Raw genomic sequence first — 22,045 nt, forward strand, 5'->3', positions numbered from 1 at the left:
CACTGTTGTAGAAATTAACACAGCATTGTAAAGCAATTAGAATCAAATTAAAAAATAAATTAAAAATAAATAAATAATGCCCAAGTTTAAAAAAAGGTATAGATTTATATCTCCACTCAGACCTTGCCCTGAACTCCAATCTTCAGGATTTCCACCTAGAAGTCTTTGTACAAAAAGATACCTCAAAGTTGATGTGTCCAAAATGGAAAGCCTAATCTCTTCTCTGAAACATTCCCATTGTTCCCCCACCATTGCTTCACATTCTTGAAGTTGCTCAGGTCAAAACCCTTGATGTCACCTGACTTCTTTCTTTTTTTATGTTTCTCATATCCCATCCACCTTATAAACTCAAGTCACTCTATCCAGAGATCAGACCTTCCCAGTAGGTCACCCATCACTGATTTCTCTCAAGCCACCACCATCTCTTAGCCTGAATTATGACACAATTCCTCTACCTGGCCTTGTTTCTGCTCTTGCGCTCCTTCAGTTTATCTTCAACAGAACAGCCAAAGTCATCTTTTAAGAACCCAGATCTAAACATATCACATCTCAGGTTAGGCTTTCTAATGTCTTCCTCACTCATTAAGAAAAACAAAATCCTAAATACCATCTGTGATCACTTATCTGTGAGATCTAAAATATAACATAAATGAACTGACTCATGAAACAGAAACAGACTCTCAGACATAGAGAACTGACCTGTAGTTGCCAAGGGGGAGAGGGTGGTGTGGGGGGGATGGATTAGGAGTTTGAGATGAGCTGATGCAAGCTATTATTTATAGGATGGATAAACAACAAGGTCCTACTGTATAGCACAAGGAACATACTTTGCAATGGTTTATCCTGTGATAACATAATGAGAAAGAATATAAAAGAATGTACGTAAATGTATAACTGAATCACTGCTATACAGCAGAAATTAATACAACATTGTCAATCAACTATGTTTTATTAAAAAAAAAATAGCAAAGTCCTTACACAGGCTCACTAGGGCCTTCAAGTTTTGGCCACCACTACCTTTAGATGTCATCTCCCTCTCTTGGCCCTGGCTTTCCACTTACTCCTCAAGCAAGGCAATCTAGGTTCGACACTCAGGTCATTTTTTCTTCCTAGTGTTAGATCTGTCTCTTTTCTACAAGTCTCTGCTCAAATATTACCCTATTTGAGATGACTTCCCTATTAACACAGCACCCAAGACATCTCATTGCAGAACTTCACTGGTGGTTCTCTGGTAAAGAAACCATCTTCCAATGTAGGGGGATTGGAGTTTGATCCCTGATCAGGGAACTAAGATCCCACATGCTGCAGGGCAACGAAGCCCTCACACCATAACCAGAGGGCCCATGCATTGCAACTAGAGTAGGGTGCATGCCACGACGAAGAACCTAAGTGCTGCAACAAAGAATTAACATAGCCAAAAAAGAAGAAAAACAAAACAAAACAAAACCACCAAACCACAGTGCATACACGTAAATCTTTCTCTTCCTTTCTCTTTCTCTCTCTTTTTTAAGACTGTTTTATTATTCTTTATAGTACATATCATCATCTTACACACTCTTTATTTGACTTGTTTGCCTCTTTGAACAAGAATGCTAACTTCCTGAAGGGAAGAATAATGCCTTGAAGAAAGAGATATTTGTCAGTTTTGTTCCCCTTTTTATTTCCATAATCTAGAAAAATACTTGGCACAAAGTAAGTGCTCAATAAACATGGCCACTTCTTGAGGTCTCTTAAGAGGAGTCAGCATACTCTCTGTGGTGAGAAAATGAGATATGACCTTGGTCACTGAGTCCGCCTTCATTTCATTTCTATTGTTACAGTAATTGCAGGACCACAGGTGACTCCGCCATTTCAACTAAGTAGGCTAACTATATGTTCAACTAACAAGGTTTGAATAGAAGGGATATAAATATAATTTTAATGGAAATTAGATGATAAAATCATGTTTAAAGACTGAATCAACAGTTGTACAATGAAAATAGGCTTGGAAATCTAACCAATCTAAGATAAAATCTTCTCTCTATTGTTATCTAACTTTGTGATTTTAGGCAAGTTATTTTGTGTCTTAGAAGCTAATTCATTAGCTATAAATTAGATTTAATAATATGTTAGAGTTGTTCAAGGTTTAAATGAGATAATGTATCAAAAGCTGCTATTGTACCAGAGTTTGGCTTATCTCATTGGTTGGTTAGTTGGTTTTTCCATTTGGTTTTCTATTGGGATTTGTATGTCAGCATTTTCTTACTGGGCTTTAGAAAAACAAAGACCATGAAACAAAACCACCTTCTAAATCTTGATGGACCTACGAATAACGTGGCAAGTAGGTGACATACTTCTCTATCATGTAATATTAATATTCAATGAAGTAGCCAAAGTTATGGACAGTTTTCAAGAGACAGTTAGCCATATTCTTAGAAGCATTGGTTTTTCTTCCCTGTCTCATGAAATGACCAGTGACACCACCTAACAAATTGTTAAAACAACACTCAATAAAATATATCATACCATGTTGATGTAATTGACCATCTCAAATACCTTCTTTCTTATTTCCTCTAGATCTTGACTGTATTTTTTAAACTAAAAAACAACACAGACAAAATACAGACATTGATAGAAATGAATGAAATTAGAAGGTTAAAAATAGCAATTTCACTAATTTTACTTATTATAGTTAATGATCAATTATAAAAGCTAGCCCTTAAACATTAAAAACAAAACACTTCTTTATTTCTCTAGCTAAATGAAAGCACTTTAGAAGATGATGTTTCATCCCATAAAGTACTATCTCAGTGTAAAGCTCTAAGGAACTATTCCTGAAGTATTTTCAGTTAAATACCATGGCTTCTTAAACTGTGTAGAATTAGTGCAAGGAAGAGTCTATTCATTTAAAGAAATATGAGCAGTAAATGAATTTAGTATAATAAGAAAGGTCAAAACTTTATGTAATAAGTATATATATATATAACTTTATATAATAAGGGGTCAAACTTTATATAAAAAGAGAGGTCAAAAATGAATTAACTTATATTATCATAACATAAGTTTTCCTTTGTGATCACATATGTGGAATTCAGGTTTAGAACAATCAATATATTAAAATGCATTCAAAACTGTAACCAAAGCTCCATGTGTTATATAACTAAATGAAAAATTCTTTACAGAGTTTTCTATCAGAGTCCTTGTCTTCTTTTCTTTGTGATGAACATTTTTCCAAGTTAAGAATCTAGGCTTTTATCAGTCACACATGCTACAAATGATTTTTCTCAGTTTGTGGTCCTAATTCTTTTATAGGCTAGTTTTGCCAAACGAATAGCTTTAACTTTCACTTTGGATTCTGGCTTTTAGGTCAGGCATCTGCAAACTAAGAACCCAATGTGGCCCATGACATGCTTTTGTAAATAAAGCTTTATTTCAAATTTTTTAAAAAAAGATTAAGAATGAACATTACCCAAAAGTGCCTTTTTCAGAAAATTCTATTAGCTCTTTTAAAAATTTACCACTCCCTGATAAGCATAAACTTCAATTTACCAATGATTTAACTATTTAACATAAAACAAGTGACTAACGAATTTAATTAGAAAATAAGTTTGGAGTTCTTGAGACAATAAGAAAGGAGCATTATAGTGCAAAAAGATCAGTTTAGGCATATTACGTTAGGTACTCATTCCTTAAAAGGCAAAATCATATCAGCCTAAATGCATGTCAAATTTCTAAATTTATAAAAAAGAATAGCTCATATTCATTATTTTAAGAACATATCCATTATTTAATATCTTGCATAATAAACTTATGCAGTATAGCATTTTAAAAGACTCATTTATCTGATATAATTACCTCACCATGGTCCAGGACCAAATAATATTCTACATATTTCTTTTTTTCCCAAGCTTTCTGGTCTTTGGATGTCTGTAAAAAAAAATAAATAAAAAGGAAAATTACTAAGGCAATGTCTCTCTCTGCAAGAATCATTCTTAAATTTGAAATGTGTAATTTAATAAGAGTTGGTTGGTACCTGGGAAAGAAGGAAGACAATACTGCCATTTTGACTCTAACTAACCACCAAAATCACCTTATACTAGACTCAGAATGTCATAGGTAAAAGAGACATTGGTGATATTCTAATCTGGGCCCTTCATTTTTACCAGAGTGTAAAGGATTGCATAACTAATTAATCAGTTCAGTTCAGTCACTCAGTCGTGTCCGACTCTGTGACCCCATGGACTGCAGCATGCCAGGCTTCCCTGTCCATCACCAACTCCCAGAGCTTGCTCAAACTCATGCCCATCAAGCCAGTGACTCCATCCAACTATGTCATCCTCTGTCGTTCCCTTCTCCTCCTGCCTTAAATCTTTCCCAGCATCAGGATCTTTGCAAATGAGTCAGTTCTTCCCATCAGATGGCTAAGGTATTGGAGCTTCAACTACAGCATCAGTCCTTCTGTTGAATATTCAGGACTGATTTCCTTTAGGATGGACTGGTTGGATCTCCTTGCAGTTCAGGGTACTCTCAAGAGTCTTCTCCAATACCACAGTTCAAAAGCATCAATTCTTTGGCACTCTGCTTTCTTTATAATCCAACTCTCACATCTATACATGACCACTGGAAAAATCATAGCTTTGACTAGATGGACTTTTGTTGGTAAAGTAATGTCTCTGCTTTTTAATATGCTGTCTAGGTTGGTTTTTATTCCAAGGAGCAAATGTCTTTTAATTTCATGGCTGCAATCACCACCTGCAGTGATTTTGCAGCCCAAGAAAATAAAGTCTGTCACTGTTTCCAATGTTTCACCATCTATTTGCCATGAAGTGATGGGACCAGATACCATGTTGTTATTTTCCAAATGTAGGGTTTTAAGCCAACTTTTTCACTCTCCTCTTTCACTTTCATCAAGAGACTCTTCCTTGCTTTCTGCCATAAGGGTGGTGTCATCTACATCTCTGACGTGATTGATATTTCTCCCGGCAATCTTTTTTTTTTTTTTCTCCTGGCAATCTTGATTCCAGCTTGTGCTTCATCCAGCCCAGCATTTCGCATGATGTACTCTGCATATAAATTAAATAAGCAGAGTGACAACATACAGCCTTTACGTACTCCTTTTCCTATTTGGAACCAGTCTGTTGTTCCATGTCCAGGACTAACTGTTGCTTCCTGACCCACATACAGATTTCTCAAGAGGCAAGTCAGGTGGTCTGGTATTCCCATCTCTTTAAGAATTTTCCACAGTTTATTGTGATATACAGTCAAAGGCTTTGGCATAGTCAATAAAGCAGAAGTAGATATTTTTCTGGAACTTTCTTGCTTTTTCAATGATCCAGTGGATGTTGGCAATTTGATCTCTGGTTCCTCTGCCTTTTCTAAAACCAGCTTGAACATCTAGAAGTTCACGGTTCACATAGTATTGAAGCCTGGCTTGGAGAATTTTGAGCATTCTTGACTATCATGTGAGATAAGTGCAATTGTGCAGTAGTTTGAGCATTATTTGGCATTGCCTTTCTTTGGGATTGGAATGAAAACTGATCTTTTCCAGTCCTGTGGCCACTGCTGAGTTTTCCAAATATGCTGGCATATTGAGTGCAGCACTTTCACAGCATCATCTTTTAGGATTTGAAATAGCTCAACTGAATTCCATCACCTCCACTAGCTTTGTTCATGGTGATGCTTCCTAAGACCCACTTGACTTCCTATGCTAGAATGTCTGGCTCTAGGTTGGTGATCACACCATCGTGATTATCTGGGTCATGAAGATCTTTTTTGTATAGTTCTTCTGTGTATTCTTGCCACCTCTTCTTAATATCTTCTGCTTCTGTGAGGTCCATACCATTTCTGTCCTTTATTGTGCCCATCTTTGCATGAAATGTTCTGGTTCCTCTGCCTTTTCTAAAATGAGGCTTCCCTTTTGGCTCATCTGGTAAAGAATCCACCTGCAATGCAGTAGACCTGGGTTCATCCCTGGGTTGGGAAGATCCCCCGGAAAAGGGAAAGGCTACCCAGTCCAGTATTCTGGCCTGGAATATTCCATGGACTCTATAGTCCATGGGGTGGCAAAAAGTCAGACACGACTGAGCGACTTTCACTTATCACTTATATACGCACACACAATAATTAATAGAAATGCTAAAAATAAAACTAAAGTCTTCAGATTTTTTGAACAGTGGACTTTCTCCACTAGTCTGCCATGAAATAGACATGTTAACTTCAGCATTCTCTTAGGGCCTGGTTTTGTTTTGGTTTCCTTGTATTCCTATCCCAATAAGTAGCCCCTCCTTTACCAAGGGTTCAAAGCCAGGAGTCACCACAGCACCTAGTCTGTCCTTTGCTTCTCAAACAGAGCTGCATCTCTGCACATTCCAAGCTTCCCTCATTTCAGTTTCTTTCTCTCCACAAAACAAAGTAAAAACCATGTTTCACAGTAGATTTGTTACTGACCTGAGTTCTTGAACTCTGTGTGTGTGTGTGTGTGTGTGTGTGTATATGGTATGCAGTATGCAGTGTCTTAATTCTCTGACCAGGGGTTGAACCCATGCCCCTTGTCTTGGGAGCAAGGAGTCTTAACCACTGGCCACCAGGGAAGTCCTTGAACTCTTTAATCAGTAGTAATTGATAAGAGGCCAGATGAAAAATTCAGACAAGAGTTAGATGCAACAAGTAGGCAGTTACTCGTAACAGTCTGGCCTCTTAAGGCCAAAGCTAGAGATATGCATTTGATGGTAATTAGTGCAAAGTTCCTATTTAAATAAGACATAGCACTGGATGAGATTATCCAGGAAGGATATGTAGATAAAGCAAAGAATGGGATGCAGGATTGAGCTACATGAGGCCTCTAATATTTAGTGGTCCAGCAGAGGTGGGATAACAGTGAGAGGACCTGAAGAGGAGTACCAAAATGAAACAGTAAAATGTCATGAGAGTGAGGATATTTGCACATGATTAGCAAGGAATTGAGACAGAAAGACTAGGGACCTGTATCAAGCTTAACCAGGAGATCAATGTTCATGGAAATTTATGGCTCAGAGTGATTCTCCTGGGCCCTTAGATATCATAGCACTGGTAGGACGTAGTGCTCAGTACCCTGTCTCTCAGTCGTGTCCTTTTGGTGACCTCATGGACTGCAGCCCAACAGGCTCTTCTGTCGATGGGGTTTTTCAAGCAAGAATACTGCAGTGGGTTGCCATTTTCTCCTCCAGGGGATCTTCCCAACCCAGGGATCAAACGCGTGTCTCCTGCAATAGCAGGTGGATTCTTTACTGCTGAACCACCTGGGAAGCCTGGTAGAATTTAAACCCACAGAAAATTGAATCCAACAGATATTCTATTTTATTCAGACCTCTTCTGTCCAGGTCTTACGGATTCTGAGAACATGTATAAGAGATGATTGGATGTGAAATATATCCTGAAGAAAATGAAGGTAATGATGAAAAAGTTTTTGTGTATACATTTTATAGTTTCCATGCTGGCTTCATGGTGACTCAGAAGATAAAGAATCTGCCTGAAAAGTGGGAAACCCGAGTTCATTCCCCGGGTTGGACTCATCCTCTGGTACTGACTACCCACTCCAGTATTTTTGCCTGGAGAATTCCATGGACAGAAGAGCATGGCAGGCAATAGTACATAGGGTCAAATAGAGCTGGACACAACTGAGCAACTAACACTTCCAACACAAGCCACGTTCATTTTCTTGTGTGACCAGAAGCTGAATTCCAGGTATAACAGAATATTCTAAGCTGCAGATCCCATATTTATTTTGCTCACTGCCATATCCCCAAGACTTACAGCAGTAGTTTAAGAAAGATCTGTTGAATAAATTCATTCATGGAGACAACAGGGTATTTTATCTCAAAGCAATAATAATACTTTATCCCATTGTTGTATGATGCAGCATTGTGAAAGTTGTCTGCTTCTAGGAGACCAGCATTATATCTATGCATCTTTTTAACCCTTGAACACAACAGATTGTTAATAACAGTCATTTTTGTTGTTTATTCGCTAAATCATGTCCAACTCTTTGTGACCCCATGAACTGTAGCCCACCAGGCTCTTCTGTCCACGGGATTTCCCAGGTAACAATACTGGAGTGGGTTGCCATTTCCTTCTCCAGATCCATATGTACCTATTAAATAAATCATCAATGTATAATGAGGTTTTAATGTCTCTGTAACCTGCTAGTTTCAACAATGACTATAAAGTTTCAGTAGTTGGATTTAATAGGACGGGAACCCAGAGCAACCAGGATGAGATACATAAGAACACTGAAAATAAAAAATAAAAGTAGGCATACAGCCAGACTGGTAGACGGTATTGCCTTCAGATGAGTCCCAGGTGCCCAGATTGTGTCAGTCATCCCACAGGAGCTGTTAGTCTTCTGCTCTTCAGGATCGTGCTTGAAGAGTGCGTGTTCCTGTTCATCCTGGTTTGTGAGGCTTAATGGTTCGATGAAGTACTTTTGATCTCCCTGACTGAAGTAACCCCTGAAAAACAGAAGAGTCTAAGCTTCCTAAAAATATTCCAGTTTTGAGTGTTAAAGACTTGTAGACTCTAAAAAATGACTATCACCAAAGGATTCCAAACTCAGGGCAGTAGAATATAGTATAACATTACAGCTGAAGACACCCTTAGAGATCACCTAAACTTGTTTTCTCTATGAGGAAATTGGACCCGTTGGGGAGAAGTGACTACTGCAGTCAGACTGCTCTGTCAGAGCTGGTGCTATAAGGAAATTTTGTGACCCTCAGTCCAATGGTCTTCCAATTCCCATGCGTTGTCTGCTCTAGAGGTACACTGACAATGAAAGAGACTTATAGCAAGGGTTAAAATTCTGGGTCTATGACTTAAAGTCACATAACCTCAGTTTCTCCATCTACAAAATGGGAATGATAATATCTACTGAAGAGTACAGTTGTAAAGGCTGAAGGAGATAAGATGCAAAGCACACAGTCAATGAATATTATCATTTTCTTCTCACTTCTCTCTGCTGAAATCCTGAGCTAGGATTCACTTAACCATTATTTAGGGAGCACCCATTATTCACTAGACATTGGAGCAAGGGCAAAAGGTAAAAAGGAAAAGAGTCATACTCCCTTATCTCAAGGAGCTTATATTAAAATGAGGAAGACAGAAGTGAATCAAATGATCACATTGGATCTACAAATACACATAATTATATGATGTATATGTAATATATACAATTACAGCAGATAATTGCTAAGAAGGAAAAGTCTAAGAACATACAGTAGTAGGGAGACTGGACTAAGTGTACATGGAATTAGAAGAGTGGGTGTAGAGAGAAAAGTTAGACGATTTCAATATTTATCCACTTTGTTGATTTGACTGTGCCAGGTCTTAGTTGTGGCATATGAGATTTTTAGCTGTGGCTTGTGGGATCTAGTTTACTGACCAAGGATCAAACCTGGGTGCCCTGCATTAGAAACAGGGAATCTGAGGCACTGGACCAACAGGGAAGCTCCACTTCGGTGGTTTCTTGCAGTGGTCTGCATAAAGGATGATGGCAGTTGGGACTAGGATGTGGCAGCAGAGAGAGACTATAGTGAATAATCTCAGGGAATATTTAGAACATATAATCAACAGGGTTCATTGAATGAATTGAAAATGTGTATTTGAAAGGCAAGAAGTCATCAAAGAACCTAGGTCTCCGGATTAGGCAAGCGGTTGGTTGACTATAACATTCACTGAGATGGAAATCCCTGGAAAAATACCACATTAGGAAGAAAATCATTTGTAGTATATTAAGATTGCGATTTCCTTGAAATCTCCAGATGTGGAGAGATATAGAGTTATGGAAGAGGAAATGAGAAAATCAAGTCTGGGCATCAGAAGAGATATCTTATTGTAGACAGATACATGGCAAGTCATAAACATCCAGAAAGAAATGGATGACATAGGAATGGATAGAACACACTAGAAAGCGTTTAGAGTGAAGAGAGGTTTCATTCCCTATAGGCTCTGACCCTAAAACTAGGACTCCATAACCTATATTTTGAAAGCAAGCAAGCAAACAAACACAACTCTGCAAGCAATTCAGGGATGTAATTTATAAACTGCTATCAAGAAAAGCCATGTTTCCTTCAAATTTCAAAATTTTTGTGTCTTTAGAATTCAAACTCAACTATAGTACAATTCATTATATTTGAGATTCTTTAGATTATTCACACATATCATCATCATCATCATCATCACAGGAACATACAAACCATCATGAAGCCTTCCTTACCTTAGACCTCTACATGTGCTGATGCTAGCATCAGAAACTTTTTCATTAACGATGTGTCCTTGGTAATAACAGTTATCCTAGGAAAAAGGGCAAAGGGGGTTGACAAAGGACAAGTGTGCATGTATTTTAGACCAGCAACTAAATTTGAATTTGAAATCTTGAAATGGGATCAAAACTGTTTTCAAACCATTTTATGCTAAACAACAGTCAATTAAAGCTGTAAAAAAAATTTTTTTAACCAGCCTTTTGTGGATAAAATTTTCATCGTTTAGTTGATGATCCCAAATGCCTAGGAGGCATTAACTATACCTTGTTGCAAATTTTATTGTTGCAGAAGAAGAAAGCCAGGGATGAATAGGGTCTGGGAAGAAACAAACTCATAGCTGTAAGTTTAAAACCTGAGTCCCTGAAATACCAGACATTCATTCTTTCCCTGGATAATTAATTGTTCATTGAGTTTTCCTAACACCAACAAGCTCTTTCCAATGAATGGATTATTCAGATTGTGTTGTTGTTTCTTGATTTATCCAAAGAGTGCCATCAGGCTAACTGGATTAATATTAACATAACAACTCTGTCTCCACTTGAAGCAAATGCTCAACCTTAATGCTTTTTCATGTGGATGTCCAGTCAAATTCACCTTTCTACTTTGGGACAGGCAGCATGTTGGCCAACATAAACCTCTGCATTGCTATGGAAGAGAATTCTTGAAGAGCTTTCTCAGAAAAGATGGCAAAGATAAAACATCCCTCATACCTCTCCATCCTGTCTTCTCTGAATAAGAGTCCAAAGTGGAAATTATTTAGGGAAAACACAGAATTCTGCAATTCTAACGTTGAGGATATAGGATTGAGTTTGAGAGGCTACATGACACGGAGAGGTGATTGGCGTTGACTGAAAACACCAGACACACGTAATTCTTTATTTTTCTAATGAAAACAAGAGGCTCCTTCTGCCTGCTCTCCTATAGGGAGTGCTTGAAGGCAGGAAAGCCTTACCAAGGTGGTCAAGGGATGGGTTTGTTCTTGTCCAACTGTAAAAATGTTGGAGGATCTATTAAGAATTACTACTGCTTCTGTTTTGTAAGTTCATTTGAATCATTTTTATTTAGATTCCACAAAGTGATATCATATGATATTTATCTTTGTCTGCCTTACTTCACTTAATCTCTAGGTCCATCCATATCCTGCAATTAGAATAATTTAATTCTTTTAATGGTTGAGTAATATTCCATTATATATATGTACCACATCTTATACCTACTACTATATATATAATAATAATCAACTATAGCACAGGGAACTCTACTTAATAATCTCTACTTAATAAATCTACTTAATAACCTATATGTGAAAAGAATCTGGAAAACAACAGATACATGTATATGAATGACTGAATCACTTCTGTTATACACCTGAAAGTTGCTGTGCAACTTTACAATGTTCTAAATCAACTCTACTCCAGTAAAAAAAATTAAAAAATTATGAATTATTACAGCTGAAAAAAGCAACATATATTTCACTTTCACTACTTGTCTGGCAAAGACACTGCCTCTGGGTATGTGGGTCACACCCCCAATTAACAGTGAATCTAGGATACTCTGCTTTACCATGATCTGTGGGCTCGTGGTGACTGCCTTTCCACTGGAATTATAATATGTTTCCGTGTAGCCTGGTGCAAGGAGATTCCTGGGGGAGAAAAAGAAATGTCATTTTTATTCATGCTAACTGCGAAGTCCAGTGATTCAACTGAGAGATTTTCCTGGATGTGGTGAGCTTTTCCTCCTAGTCCCCCAAGACAAATCCAACATGAAAGAGGTACTTAAACTGGAGGGAGTGAGAAGGGCAGGAAAATTCCTTAGTAGTGTGCAAAAATGTCTGTTTCCTCATCAAACTTTGCATGCTTGTCAGAGGGGTGATTAGAGGAAGAAATAGAACTGAAATGGGTAAGGTTGATAAAAATGACTGAGAAGAGCAAGGTTCACCCCACCACCAGCTTCAGATGACTGCCTTTTTCACCCAGTCCTTGTCAGTTACCAGTAACAGTTAACAATTGCAGCAGTGGAAAGTGTATTGAAAATTGACTTGCACTTGGCAGTTAGGGACCTTTCAACATTTCCACTGAGCTTCTTAAAATTCTTTCAAGGCCTCACCAGCAAATAGGAGTCTGAATATTTTTTTTTAAAGAGGCAGGGCAAGGAGAAAATGGAGTAACCAATATGTATTAGATACTGTCTCTATCCTGGCTGCTGGAATAGATAAATTATGTGTAATGTTTAATCATTTCAACAGTCGAACAAGATAAGTATTACCTTCCTTATATTTCAGATGAGATTAAATAGTGACAAAGAATCTATCCAGGTCTGCCTGAATTCAAAGCCTGTATAATTTCCGTTGCATCAAACTATTTCCATACTCTAGTCAGTTGTGACTTTTTGTAAAATATTTGAGGGGGGAAAAGCATCTCACTGTTCCTATATTGAACAGTTTAGGGATTAAAAAAGCTTGAAGGAGTAGGACTAGGAAAAACTACTTTGGAAATAGTGTAGACATAGGATGATCAAGATCTGGATGGGAGCTGAGGCAGTGAAGTTCGAAAAGCAATGTTGAATTTAGATGAACTGACTGAAGGAATCAGAGACAATGGAATGTTTGAGAAGATGGAAGGTTGGTGGATGTGGGTAGAAAGCAAATTGGTGTTGCAATTAGGGGATCCCGATTTTGATTTTACCACTGACTCGAATTTTGGCTCTAAAATTTAACACATATATGTCTTTTTTCTAATCTTTCAGTGTTAAAAGGACAAAATGCAATAATGCATGGGAAGATTTAAAACTCTATGCTATTTCATAGAAATTGCTAAAATATATGTCTGCTTGCATTGTGTTTTATGACTCCAACTATCAGAACGCTAGTCAACTGTGGTTTTACTCAATGTGTCTCTACTACTTCAGTAGGAACAAATATTCAAGGAACCCATTGGGTCAATTGAGAGTAAAAGCTGAATATCCAAGATTTCCAGGAGCCCCAAGGTAGTAACAGACTCAATTAGCACACTTTCCATATGCTAACTGGTTGTCAGTGAGAATAACATCAGAAGTATAGGCACTTACTTGTTTTTTTTCAAGTAAAGCACTGCAATTTTTCCATTAACCGTCATTTCATACTTCAATTCAGTTTCAAAATTTTCCTGCAAAAATACACAAACATTTATTGGCAATTAAAAACATACATACACATATTCATTTGGCTATGTTCATCACTAGAAACAATGCCTGCTTTTTTCCCCCAGTAATTGCTGTAATCCCAAACGTCTACTTCTGTTGCTTTGAACAAATCAAACGACTGCCAATTGAAAAGACAAATTATCTGAGATCTTTATGCCAAGTCATCTATCCATCCATCCAGTTGCTCATTCTACAAAGACTGAGTGCAGTTTACATGCCAGACACTGTTTGATTCTGGGAATGGGCTTCTAAGCAGGAAAAATTGGTACCTACTATCAGAAAACTTATAGCCTTGTGAAAAAGACACAATAAAAGTGAGTTGCCTGTGATAAGGGGCATAAATATGGAAGCAGGGTAGGATGTCTGATATCTTAAGGGCAGGAAAGGCTTTCCTGAGGAAATGATGAAAGCTAAGATATGAATTGAACAGGTGATGCGGCATGGGGAAGTGGTTTGAGAAGAAAAATTAGTACGCACACAGACCCAAAGAGCTGCAAGCCTCTCACTAACGTCTTTTCTTGATAGTGCTGTGTCTTTGTTGCTGTGCACGCTTTGTCTAGTTGTGGTGAGTGGGGGCTACTCTTCATTGCGGTGCACAAGATTCTCATTGGGGTGATTTCTCTTGTTGAGGAGCATGGGCTCTATGGCACCTAGGCTTCAGTAGTTGCAGCCCAAGGGCTCTGGAGAATGGGATCAGTAGTTGTGGTGCACATGGCATGTGGAACCATCCCAACCAGGGATAGAACGAACCCCTATCTCCTGCGTTGGTAGGCAGATTCTTCTTACTGTACCACCAAGAAAGTCCTCACTAATGTGGTCTATAGGTCTTCTCAAGGCTAAGTGGAGGACAGAATATGGGAAAAATAACACAAATTTGTACTTGAGGGCAGGAGGAGGTCATCAGGAAGAAAATACAGTCTCAGGTGTTCAGAAAGAGAAGACAATGTCACTTCCAGTACACTGTGTAGAAAAGAACTATTTTAAGTTTAGATTTATATATACAGGAGTAGAGAGGTGTCTATCAAAGGATTTTAAAAAGATGTTATCATGTACTGAATTCTTACTTTGTTCTACAAAGCAGGGTTATAAGCCATGGTGGCATATAATATCTACCAATTCTCTGGGAAGTGCCAGGACACTGTTATTATTAAAGAGATCCAATACGGCAGACCAAATGCAATGGAGCACCACTTATGGCTGAGAGTTGTTTCCACTGCTGTGTTGCACTTAAGGTCAAGCTTTCCTGTCTCTTCCCTCTCCTGAGAAAGGGAATAGGACCTGAGCTCATCCAAGGACAACAGAAAGTTAGAGCCATCTAGACCTCCCTGGTGGCAAAGTGGATAAGAATCCACCTGCCAATGCAGGGGACGCAGGTTCGATCCCTGCTTCGAGAAGTTTCCATATGCTGTAGCTGCAACTATGCCCATGAGTCACAGCTACTGAGCCCATGATGTCACAGCTCCTGAAGCTCACAAGCCTTATAGCCCATGCTTTACAACAAGAGAAGCTACTGCAGTGAGAAACCTGTGCACTGCAACAAAGACCGAGCGCAGCCAAAATAATAATAATAAATAAAATAAATAAAACTTTTTTTAAAAAAAGAAAGGGCCATCCATTCAAAATATTGTACAGGGATTTGCCATCTCCAAAGTCAGTTATTTCAGCCCAAATTTCCTTTAAGCGATCAGCTTTTGAAGGCTCATCTGGTGTTAAAAAGCCAGGACCATAAATATCCTACACTGTGGGTCTAAATGAGGGGAAGCTGTTGTTATTCAGTTCATTTTCATGAATAACAGGAGCTGCAAAAAGCTTGAAGGTTGAAAACAAATGTCATGGGGAATTATTGTCACCACTTTTTGTTCAGGTTTAAGAAAGGCCAGATAGAATGAAAATATCAGGAGAATGCTAGATTTGACCTTCCATACAAAAGAGCCTTCTCAAATATCTATTTTCTGTCATGAAAGGTTTGTGGTGGATAGTAAGCTAAAATATTGGGTTGACCAAAATGTTTGTTTGGGTTTTTCTGATATAAACACAAAAGAACCTTTTGGCCAACCCAATATTAGTTGGAGGTTATTTCAGAAAAGATAATTGTGGAATGGAAGTTTTAGCTGACATTAGCATCAAGGGTATGGATGAAAGGAAACAGCAAAGAAGAAAACCAGAGACTATGAGAAAGAGGGCTTCCCTGGTGGTTCAGTGGTAAAGAATCACCTGCCAAGGCAGAAGACACGGTAGACACGGGTTTGATCCCTGGGTCAGGAAGATCCCCTAGAGAAGGAAATGGCACCCACTCCATTTTCTTGCCTGGAAAATCCCATGGACAAAGGAGCCTGATGGGCTACCAACCATGGGGTTGCAAAGAATCAGACACGACTGAGTTGACTGAGCGCTAGACGGTGAGGACTGGGCAACATTGCAACTGCACTTCTCAAGTAGAAGTTCATGGTGAAGGACAAGGCCTGCTAGTAAGAAGTGTGTCTGAATTAGGAGTTGGGAGAGGAAGTGGGCACCTTGATTTGGAGAGATTCTACTAGAAGGAAATGACTTGGAGCCCACAGAGTAAGATTAGCTGGGCCCAGGGATATATAAATAAAATTTCCCTCTAGGAAACACCATGGGTAAGGACTACTGGGTGGATTGGGAAGGTCATGGTTCTGGATGCTTCTGGGATGGCAAGTGATCACACCAAGGAAACTCCAGAAGTCCAGGGAGTTAATTCTAGTAGCACAACTGTGATCACAACATATGGTAATCTTAGCTCTAGAAACCCTGTTGGACCGAGTTAAGGTCTGAAATTGTTTGCACTGTAGGGGAGGCATTGTGGTGCCAGGCTTCCCAGGAGGCTCAGTTTGTAAAGAATCCGCCTGCAATACGGGAGACCTGGGTTCAATCCCGGTAGGGAAGATCCCCTGGAGGAGGGCATGGCAACCCACTCCAGTACCCTTGCCTGGAGAATCCCCGTGGACAGAGGAGCCTGGTGGGCTACAGTCCGCGGGGTCACGCAGAGTGGGACACGCCTGAGTGACTAAGCACAGCACAGTGTGGTAACCAGATATCCTACTCTGGGTCACAGGCTGACAGCAGGATGGGTTTGGCCTCTAAGGAAGTATGTGATCTGAAGGCAGAATCCTAGGAAGAATAGTGATCAACTTCAGAATGTAAGTTTCAACATCAGGGACCTTGACTAAGTATTTGCTGAATATGCATCTATGGAGGTATATAGGAAATGTATTCCACTTATTCATTCATCTATTTGTTTACTTATTTGCTCACTTATCCCACAAAAGCTTATTCAAACCTCTTTATGCCATGTATGTAACATACAATCAAGAATACAATCATGAATAAAATCTTCAAAATTCTACCTTGGCTATTAGTGCCTCCTCCAGAAAAGTTTTCAAAGGATTACTTCACTCCAGCTCAAATCTTAAGTGACTTGAACAAGTGTGATGAAGTCAGAGAGATGGGGCCATGTTCTTGGCACACCTGACAGGTAATGCTCGTGCCTTAGTGCTCTGGTCCAGCAGGGGGCACAGTTGTATAATAATAAGTACAAGAGTCCTCTATTTTACCTTAAGTGAGTGAGTGCTCAGTTGTGTCTGACTCTTTGCAAAGTCACAGACCGTAGCCCATGAGGCCCCTCTGTCTGTGAGACTTTCCTGGCAAGAATACTGTAATTGGGTTGCCATCTCCTCCTCTGGGGGATTATTTTGACACAAGGATCAAGCCCATGTCTCCTGCGTCTCCTGCACTGCAGGCAGATTGCCTTTAGAAGTGATCAGTTCAGATTGAGATCTATGTAGGTCCCCTAAGTCAGGCATTAGAAATTCTCAATGTTTCAAGTAGTTGCTAATTAATTATTTGCACAAGGAATACCAAAAGTCTCAATATAGAAATCACCAAGATCATTTCCAAGAACTTGGTTTCCACCTCAAAATACTCAGTAAGAAAGGTAGCTGGCATTTTTTTAGATACTGCCAGAGAGCTTTTGAAGAAAGTAATATTGACTCAAAAGCCAGTACATATGGGTCCTATATAAATTTAGCAGAAATGTTTTGTTGAGAGACTATTATTTTGGGAAACAGAGTCTTCTCTGACTTCAGTTGTTATACATGTGCTTGCGTCAGAAAGAATAACCTGTGAGGAACTTTGTCCAGTTGGGGAATAGGAACTTCCCATGAGTTTCATCTTACAGTAGGTAGATGTAAAAGTTATTTCCATCTCATATATTTGTATTTTCCTGGCTCTCAGCAGAAGAATTGCAGGTGTAGGTAATTAGAAAATTTCTGTGGAGTGAATCATCATGTTTCAGCTTCCGTTTTTTGACTGAGAATGTTTTTTCGTCAAGTGCTAAGAATTCTACAAACTTTAATAACCACTTCTTTTGAAAAAAGCAGGGTAAGTTTTGTGTTTAATTACAGTAATTAATACTAATTTACTACATATCTATGCATGCATTCACCCACAATATTTTATTTTTTTACTTAAATTTTAGTGTTCACAGTTTTGTTTCTATGTGGAGCCTGGCAGGGGTCCATGGGGTCGCAAGAGTTGGACACAACTTACTGACTAAACCACCACCACCGTGTATCTAAAGATGATGATAGATAGAGATAAAAAATACTGTATAAAATTCTTTAAAAGTAACAGACTGAATTATGAATTGCCATAAGTAATTAAAGTTTACTCTCTGTGTGACCTTGGATAGTTTATTTCAACTGTCAGAATTTTAGCATCAAAATAAAGCTAATAATAGAATGTTGGGTTATCATGAAGATTAATAAAGATATTGGTCAAAAACATACACAAATGTGTATATGTCTATCTAGAAAAAATGTATATACTTATATATGAAATATATTTATATATATATGAAAGTGAAAGTGAAGTTGCTCAGTCATGTCCGACTCTTTGTGACCCCATGGGCTGTAGCCTACCAGGTTTCTGCGTCCATGGGATTTTCCAGGCAAGGGTACTGGGGATTGAACCCACATCTCCCATATTGCAGGCAGACGCTTTACCCTCTGAGCCACCAGGGAAGTGTGTATATCTATATCTATATCTATATTATAGAGAGAGAGAGATACATGGGCATGCTCAGTTGCTAAGTCATATCTGACTATTTGCAACCCCATGGACTAAAGCTCACCAGGCTCTTCTGTCCATGGAATTTCCCAGGCAAAAATACTAGAGTGGGGTGCCATTTCCTCTTCCGGGGATCTTCCCAACCCAGGGCTAGAACCAGAATCTTCTGCATTGGTAGGTGGATTCTTCACCTCTGAAACACCTGGGAAGCCCATATATTTGTGTGTGCTTATATATATATATATATACATATATTCAAAATTCTTTATTAAATCAAAAGTTGTACCTGTTGACCTGGATCCTTGACTTCTCTTTTACGTAGCGGATGAAGTCTTTTGGGATAAACAACTTCATAGTTTTTCATTCCTGGAAGCTCTTTTATAGAATTTACTGAAAAAAAAAAAAAAGTTGGAGAAGATTCAGCCAAGCAGAACTAACATAGGCTACTTGGTAATGGCCTTGCTGATGGCATTGCTGATGAATGATGCCACATGCAGGGGCTTTAACTGAGTTATATGAGAGAGTTATACAAGTGCCACCCTTAGAAACAACCAACAAAATCAGAAACCCGCTCCTTTTCTCATATCTTTAACCTATATCTTCAGATATTTTTTCCACTGAAAGTTTAGCATAATTTCTCAGCTTAGTAAATATGTTTCTTTGGAATTTCCCCACTTCTCTTTGTCGCTAAGATCCCCTAGAGGAATGGAGCAAACAGTACAGACAAAAACCAGGACAGGAGAGAAGGAATCAAACTAATGCTCCAGAAAGCTAATCAGTGTCAGAATAATCAAATCGAAGCACTCTGAAATTACACGGTATTATAAAAATTAAATAATGAATGGATGCCATTTCAGATTCAAGTATATCTCTGTTGGGTTTTCCAACAGCAATATTTTTTTTACTAGTGAAAGAAACTGAATCAGTAGGAAAAGTCTCCAGTACCAGCTCCATGGATTGGGCCAGCTTTTGCAGTACAGACAAACCTTCATGTTTTTGCAAACAAATACCAAAAAAGAAAAAGAAAATTGGAGAAGGAGACAATTGGAACACTAGGACTGGTCAGGAAGGGAAATTTTTGAGCCTGCAGTTATGTTGAAAGAGAATTGGAAGGCTTCAACTTTCTATCTGCATCTTGAGATCTCATATCAATGTTGCTTCTAGAAGTTTTCATGTTTTTTGGTTTTTTTTGGAGAAATTCAGATTTCCCAAAGCTAACACAAGAATTTTCTATTTTCTTTTTTATTTGCCCATATGGTTCATCACAGAATGTAGGCACAGGGAAATAAAGGTATACAACTTGGTTTCAAACTTCTGGCCAACCCAGAGTTAGGTCCTAACTGTGACTGCAAAGGCTTTAAATGACTAGAGGGTATTCTTAGCTTATTAAAATAGGTAAATCTAGGGCCTTCCCTGGTGATCCAGTGGTTAAGAATCAGCCTGCCAATGCAGGAGACAAGGGTTTCATCCCTGGCCTGGGAACTAAGATCACATGTGCTGAGAGCCTGTGTACTAGGAAAAAGACCCAAGGCAGCCAGAAATTTAAAAATTATAATAATAAAAATAAATAAATAAAATAGGCAAACCTAAATTCTATGATAATACAAGTTTATGTGACTGTGGTTGATCTTATAGCAAAGAAAACAGTATTTTTCATTAATCAACTTGCATGAATGTATACCTGTCCCAGCGATGCTACAGAGAACAAAAATGTTTATTTTCTCAAAGTTTCTTCAGAAACTAAAGTAGAAACTTTCCAAAATTGCCTAATGATGTTGATTTTGTTTTATCATTTTAGGATGGTTTTCATTCATCTGACCATTCTTACAGCCATTTGCATTTAACTCTGAAGGATAGAAAAAGTGATTAAATTGTCAAAGAGCTCATTGGGTTCAAAATGGAGTGCTTAAGTAACAAAATGGCTTTTCTTTCACTGACTGAAGATTTACCTTTAAAAACATTCCCAAAACACTTAAAGCCATGACATCAACACTTACGTTAACTTTGGGTTTAGTTTGGGTTTTTTAATTGTTCAGAAAATGTGGTCAAATTAAATGATTTCTAAGGACAGTTCAAGCAGTCTGGGCATCTTCTATTTTTATCTAGTTAATTTTTGGTAAAGGAAAATAATAGCATTAGTTTTAAAAGTTCATAACTGAAGTTCAAAATCTTAAAGGAATATTAAATCAATCATTTTCTTTCCATCTGGTGAAAACTGTCATTGTTGTTGTTGTTCAGTCCCTCAGTCGCTAAGTCACATCCAACTTTTTGTGACCCCAGGACTGCAGAACACCAGGCTTGTTCAAGTTCATGTCCATTGAGTCAGTGATGCCATCCAACCATCTTGTCCTCTGTTGTCCGCTTCTCCTCCTGCCTTCAATCTTTCCCAGCATCAGGGTCGTTTCTAATGAGTCGGCTCTTCTCATCAGGTGGCCAAAGTATTGGCTACTTCAGCATCAGTCCTTCAAGTGAATATTCAGGACTTATTTCCTTTAGGATTGATCTCCTTGCAGGTTTGATTTCCTTGCAGTCCAAGGGACTCTGGAGCATCTTCTCCAGCACCACATTCAAAGGCATCAGTTCTCTGGCATTCACTCTTCTTTACGGTCCAGTTCTCACATCCATACATGACGACTAGAAAAACCATAGCTTTGACTATATGGACCTTTGTCAGCAAAGTAATGTCTCTGCTTTTTAATATGCTTGTTCCTTGGAAGAAAATCTATGACAAATCTAGACAGCTTATTAAAAATCAGAGACATTACTCTGCTCAGAAATTAAATGATGGTAGAAACACAATTCCCTATAGCCTCCCATTACTCTGTGTATAAATACACCAAAGGCACCCATGTGCTATCTGGTGATTGTGTCCAATAGACACAATTAGTCCCATTAACGTGGAGCTCATGAAGCCATACATTCCACCAATGCTGCAACCAAAGTAACTCTTCTAAAAATGCTGCATGAAAAATGGCTTTCATTCATAATACACATTATTCTGATGGGGAATATTAGTCCAAGCTGCCCTCAGGTCATAAAAAAATAACTATTCAATTAATTTTATTTTATAAAAGCAGAGGGTGATAATGCTCACATGCTCCCCACCAGAGGTGGTGAGTGGAAACAGGCAAATCCACCCAAGACAAGTTTTCTCTGATGTCCACATTGATCTCCATGCACCCAGTTCATAATCCAAATTCTAACATTTCATGAAATCAGAAATCACCAACTGACTCTTAAATGTGAAGTCTAAATATGTAAATCTGTGGAGAAATGTCTTTGCAACTCTTTGTTTGATGGCCAAACACTTCCAATGGACAACCAAATTAAATCAATGAATAAACCAAACTAGCTGAGTTTTTCTAAAGCTTCCAGCAACCTCTCGTATTTTCTTCAGTTTGAAGTGAACAGATTTCCAGCTCTTCATGCTCTTAGAACACAGGACAGCTCTAAGGAAAACAGATAGAATTTCCCTTAACAGCCCTTCTTTTTCTGAAACCCAGAAA

General features: G+C 38.4%; 1 protein-coding gene across 1 annotated transcript in view; it reads right to left on the reverse strand.

Annotated features, from left to right (window-relative positions):
- The window catches only part of ADAM28 (ADAM metallopeptidase domain 28), a 72,408-nt gene that overhangs the window by 45,597 nt on the left and 4,766 nt on the right, over positions 1-22,045 (reverse strand). Inside the window, exons 2-8 of the mRNA XM_043927715.1 lie at positions 18,826-18,929; positions 13,338-13,414; positions 11,835-11,913; positions 10,226-10,302; positions 8,276-8,465; positions 3,835-3,906; positions 2,506-2,577 (exon numbers count right to left, since the gene is read on the reverse strand). Coding sequence (XP_043783650.1) covers positions 2,506-2,577; positions 3,835-3,906; positions 8,276-8,465; positions 10,226-10,302; positions 11,835-11,913; positions 13,338-13,414; positions 18,826-18,929 — 671 coding nt within the window. The remainder of the gene's footprint in view (positions 1-2,505; positions 2,578-3,834; positions 3,907-8,275; positions 8,466-10,225; positions 10,303-11,834; positions 11,914-13,337; positions 13,415-18,825; positions 18,930-22,045) is intronic.

This window comes from Cervus elaphus, chromosome 16 (genome assembly GCF_910594005.1).
Source record: "Cervus elaphus chromosome 16, mCerEla1.1, whole genome shotgun sequence".
NCBI classification, from domain to species: domain Eukaryota; kingdom Metazoa; phylum Chordata; class Mammalia; order Artiodactyla; family Cervidae; genus Cervus; species Cervus elaphus.